Genomic DNA, 5,402 nt, shown 5'->3' with positions numbered 1-5,402 from the left:
TGATGATAGATATTTCTGAAACACCTCTAATAGAGAGACAAATAATCAATTTTGAAAGAACTTATTGTTAATATTTTTCATATTTTAATCTATATGTTTTAAAAGAGAATAATTTGCATCAGTATCTCAATTTCAATTTAAATATAGATTTAATTTATACTTTATATTCCAAGAAATATTTACCATTTAAAAGGAAGAAAAAATGGAGTCTTTGTTTAATAAAATGTATTAAGAAAGAGCATATGGATTAAAACATTTTAACAAGATAATTTTTTTTTTCAACTCTCTCAAAATGGAATTTAATTCAAACATAGAGAGTACAACTCTCTCAAAGAGAATTAAAAGAGACTATTGTAATTAAAAGCAAATTAATATTACAGCACCCAGAAATCACAGTTTCCAACCTTGTAAAATAAAAACCATAAATAATAACATTAATTATATTCCTAAATATAAACTTAAACCAAAATTAAAAGGGGTGCTGGTTGATTCTATCGGAACTTCAGTTGGTTGATGAGCCAGGCGACGCAGGTGCGCTGGATGGGTTGGTTTCCTCCCTCGGGCTCTCCGGCCTGGCCTCTGAACTACTCGCGCCTCCCCTCACCAGCTACGCAATTAATTCATCATTAGTTAATTAATTAATAAATTAACCTGATAATTAAGTATAAAATATTGGAATTAAATTGATTGAAATTACATATCCCACCTCAAAATACATCTGAAGTCTGGACTTTAATTCATTATACTCCCTTAGCAGCAATGGAAGCACTTCTTTTGCACTGTTAATAAACCATGCATAAGTTTTTTCAACCTTAATTATATATATTAATAATAATAAATTTAATGTTTAACAATATTATTAATGTTTATGTGTTAGAAAATTATTTTTATATATAAATTTACCCTCTCAGGTCTTGATCCTTCCAAAAACTGTCGATCCTGTTCAATTCTCTTAAAACCCCAATAGCCCCGACACTGCATAAATGATCATGAAAACAATAATACTAGTTTATAAATTATAATAACCTAAGAAACTCTAACCAGCTCGGGATTGTAAATTAAGCATTTAATTTAATTTTAAAATTTTATTTAAGCTAAATTATGTCTTTTATTTTGAGAAATATTAAAAATTACTGCATATGGTGATGATTAAGCTATGATTTCTCAAAAAAATTGAGGTAAATTGGATAATTATAAATATAATAATTTTTGGGTGTCTGAGAAAATTTATAATCCACGAATCAGTAAAACTTCAAAATTTTATAAGAACAAAGAAAATTGTTCTCCAAAAAAAGAAAAAAAAAATTTGCGGAAACAGAAAATAAGAAAATTTGAAAAATTAGGGTTTTTCCTCTGGATGAGAGAATGTATATATATATATAATTAGTCAAGATAGATGATATTAATATTAGTAATTATATATAAATTATAGAAACAAATTAAATAATTAATTGAATTGTTTGATTTTTATCTAAATGGTACCTGGCCGTGCTGCTCCTTAGGCGATTAATGCACCTATCCATGTCCTCGTAGTCGTAGTCCGAAGTATCACTGTTTGAATAATATATTTTTATAAATAAGATACAAAATTATTATTTGAATTTATAAGAAAAAAATATTCAGTTTAAGTAATATATATATATATATATATATATATAGGTACATTGCATGCTCAATTTTATGCAATATGGCAGGAAAGTCCGCGAAATAGAGCTCGAAAACCTCCACTACAACGTTTGGATTCTGATCATCTGCCAGGTTCTCCAGATAAACAAAGTGCTTGTCCAACATTCCCTGCAACGAACCCAAAATTGTATATTTCATATATAAACACAGTAATTATTATAGACAACCTACAAATGGAAAAAACAAAAATAAAAACTATTTATGTATGCATGGTGTAAATAGCAGTTGGAAAAATTTTAAATTTTAAAATTTTAAAAACTATACAAAAACTATTTTGGTATATTATTATATTGAAAGTGAGAAGAAGTAAGAGAGAGTAATACAAACACTCAAATTTTTATTTGTGATTATTATTAAAAACTCTAAGTATATGAATGTATACAGGCACTAATACAATTTTTAAAATTCTAAATGTATAACTAATAATTAACTCTTAATTTATAAACTATAATCACCTAAAAAAATTTAAAATACCTGTATTGAAGTCTAATTTAGAAACCATAATTACCTACCAAAATTAAAAAATACATAGTTTCTAAATTATTATTTTTAACTTTTTAGAAGATAAAGAATTTCTTTTAACTTTTAAATTATTATTTTTAACAATACCAACTCAATAGCGACAATTGTTTTTTGAAAATGTAGAATTTTTTTTTTTTTTCATGATAGCAGAAGAACTAAAAGAAGATGGTAAATTGTTAATATCAATTTTTTAAAGAAAAAAACAGAACAATATTACTTGAAGATTTTATAATCGAATCTACATAAATTAAAGAGATCCGAAAGAAGAAAAAAATACCTCTTCAAAAAAGGAATTCCTCATGGCAGCAATTTGTCTGCTCATGGAATGGTTGTTCGCGGTTATGAGAAGAATGCGAATCGGGTTGAATGAAAGCAGAGCGGAAAGCAGATGGAGTAGAAGGAAGTTAGAAGAGTTGATAGAATAATAATGGTAACCAAAATGTGTGTATATATAGCCAATGAAGAAAAGAATTAAGCATGAAAAAGAAATGAGCATCATGAGAAAAGAATTGCAACTAAATTAGCATTTACCCTTCATACCTATTGATTGGGAAAATCCATCAGATTGCTACGTTTTATGAACTTGAGATAACTAATTATGCTGATAATATTTTATTGATTTGATGATTATTAAAATCAGCATCAATTATTCCTATTTTAACATTAACTAAACTTTTTGAAATTAGTACTATTATCATATTTTAAATACCTTCTCCAAATTATGAAATTAATAAATAGGATTCTCAACTTATTTTCCAACCACAGTTTGATAAATACTAAGGAGCAGCAAATTGTTTTTAAAATTAAATTAAGTTTTCTTTTCATGAAAAAAAAGAAGAAAAAATAATTCATAAAAAAAAAAAAAACTATAATTAAATAAACTATTATTTTGCTGAATTAGATAACTCCTAAAAAAAATTTGAATTTTTAAAATTTTTAATGTCAGACATTAATTACCAGATAGTAGTAACAAAACAGTCAAATAAAAAATATTAAAAATAACAAAATTATAACTTCCTACCATAAAAAAAATTGAAGAGGTACCAAAGTTAAAAGGAGAGAATATCAAATTTTCTTGCTATGCTTGTTATTTAAATTCTATAGAGATTTTTTAAATATATATCAAGCAGATCATGTTATTTTATCATGTGTTATTTAAATTAAATTGAATTTAGTTACATCTAAATACAGAATATATACACTAAATGTAAAAATATTTGTGATAAGTAAGTCTTCACTCTGCTCAAAATTTTTATCTACCCTACTTTACCACCTCTACAAGACTTTTTCTACAGAACTATTATGTCTTACTAGAGAAAATTCTTCAATGAATTGCTGCTCTTCTAGAATTTAACTACCCTCTAATTCATAAATTTACGTCGATATTTAAAACAAATATAATTGAAAATCATCAACTTCACAAATAGAAGTCAGCCACTAATTGTTTCAAAAGGTGCAAAAGGGGCTTAAATGGATTTGGGTGGAAAAACAAAGGCTTAGTGTTAATTTTACCCCAACTCCAATCATCATGCTGTCCATTAGTTAGAAATTAGATTAGGTCAATAATCAAGACTGGATTAGTTTTCTTTTTTCTACTCCTCGATCAAACAGATGTTTAATTTTACTACTTATAAAATTAACAAAAGATAAAGTTAAAACTAAATTATATTATATTTCATTTTTTTTGTATTTTCACTTTGGTTTAGAACCAAATTGAATTTTTTTAGTTGCTTGATGTCTGATAGAGGATCAAAATAAATAATATTTAGTTTGGTTCAATATGATTGAGACCAAAATAACCTAATTCCGCTGATTTTTTTATTTAGATAAAAAAAAATGCATACCCTTAGTTATAAACATTTGCTTTTCCACATCTTTTGTATAAATATATAATCATTGGTGTTTAATGCATAAACAAAAAATAAAAAATTATTTCATATATAAAACAGAAAGTAATGCTCTAAACCTATATATGACAATTGAGATTACCACAATAATATACATTTTCTTTGCAGACATCAATCAAATTCTTGATGTTTTCACCAAAGTCACATATCACAATTACAAATTATGTATTAAAAATAAACGATATGCAATTTTACATCGGAACAACACAGCTAGCACATGCTAATAATAACTACGGTAACAACTCTTTGAACTCAAACCACCAACTTTTAAAAGCTAAAACTTTAATTACTAAAGTGTGCAACTTAATTCTTTTATATAAAGCTTAACTGTAACGGCCCCGGAAATTTAAAATAAAATATGTGTATTAAAAAGATCAAATGCGGAAGTGAAATAAAAATTTCGATTAACATCCCTTACACTAAAACCAAAAACGTGCTCAAAGTATAAAAAAACAAACTAACTAAAAGAGAAACTCGAAAGTAAAAGCTATAAATATAACTACGGAGTCTTTAGGCGTCCCCTTCGCCGTCTTCCAGCGGAACGGGCTCGGGAACAATGTCTTCCTGATATGAAATGATTAAATAAGGAATGAGCTACACCAGCCCAGTAAAGAGATCACACTATCTCACCGTCACGGAGGTAAAGGTGGGTAGAAAACACAAAAAGACCAATGGAGCATAATTTACAACAAATTCTTTTATCAATAATAAAATCCTTTACTATCCACTTACCTCGGTGAAATTCATAAACCAATATACGAAAGCAATAACATTATCATCATCATGAAATCATATGAGCTGTATAACATAATACTTATCACGCTTTTTGCAATTCAATCATTACACAACATATTTTTCTTTATTTACCAGCCTACTAGTATCCATGGGGATCCATAGGGGTCCCGCTACTCGTGAACCCTTAACACTTGTAATCAGATTCCATGGCAGTCCCCATACCCCGTCCGGTATGGGCGCCAAAACTACAAACCTCAATACCCCGTCCGGTATGAGGGTGAAACGGGCCGTCCCCATACCCTATACCCCGTCCGGTATGGGCGCCAAAACTACAAACCTCAATACCTCGTCCGGTATGAGGGTGAAACGGGCCGTCCCCATACCCCGTCCGGTATGGGCGCCAAAACACATAAGGTCTCCATACCCCGTCCGGTATGAGAGACCACAGTCCTGGTAGGATTCCCTACGGACCCGGTCCGTCCACCATCTCCCAAGATATCTAATCAGGCTGACCACAGTATACAATTATTAATTTTCATAACATTTCATCCC

The 5,402-nt window shown here is 28.7% G+C and overlaps 1 protein-coding gene across 1 annotated transcript; it reads right to left on the bottom strand.

The window, feature by feature from the left end:
* Positions 1-336: 336 nt before the first annotated feature.
* LOC110825338 (pseudo histidine-containing phosphotransfer protein 2-like) lies at positions 337-2,625 on the bottom strand. Its single transcript, XM_088207844.1, has 6 exons — positions 2,486-2,625; positions 1,664-1,794; positions 1,483-1,551; positions 904-975; positions 707-779; positions 337-607 (listed from the first exon to the last, which is right to left on the bottom strand). Exons 1-6 carry the CDS (start codon positions 2,528-2,530, stop codon positions 503-505), a joined length of 495 nt encoding a protein of 164 aa, XP_088063970.1. The 5' UTR covers positions 2,531-2,625; the 3' UTR covers positions 337-502.
* Positions 2,626-5,402: the final 2,777 nt, after the last annotated feature.

Source organism: Carica papaya, chromosome 7, assembly GCF_054855325.1.
Source record: "Carica papaya isolate Zhongbai chromosome 7, ASM5485532v1, whole genome shotgun sequence".
Classification (NCBI taxonomy): Eukaryota; Viridiplantae; Streptophyta; class Magnoliopsida; order Brassicales; family Caricaceae; genus Carica; species Carica papaya.
This window is presented reverse-complemented; position numbering and strand designations above follow the sequence as displayed.

What these genes read in the sequence shown, in the direction of transcription:
- LOC110825338 (XM_088207844.1), bottom strand. Translation starts at nt 2,530, where the DNA reads ATGAGCAGACAAATTGCTGCCATGAGGAATTCCTTTTTTGAAGAG. An exon ending in CATAAAATTGAGCATGCAAT is followed by an intron (nt 1,552 to 1,663) that starts GTACCTATATAT and finishes TTATTCAAACAG; the next exon opens with TGATACTTCGGACTACGACT. An exon ending in GACTTCAGATGTATTTTGAG is followed by an intron (nt 608 to 706) that starts GTGGGATATGTA and finishes TTAATTGCGTAG; the next exon opens with CTGGTGAGGGGAGGCGCGAG.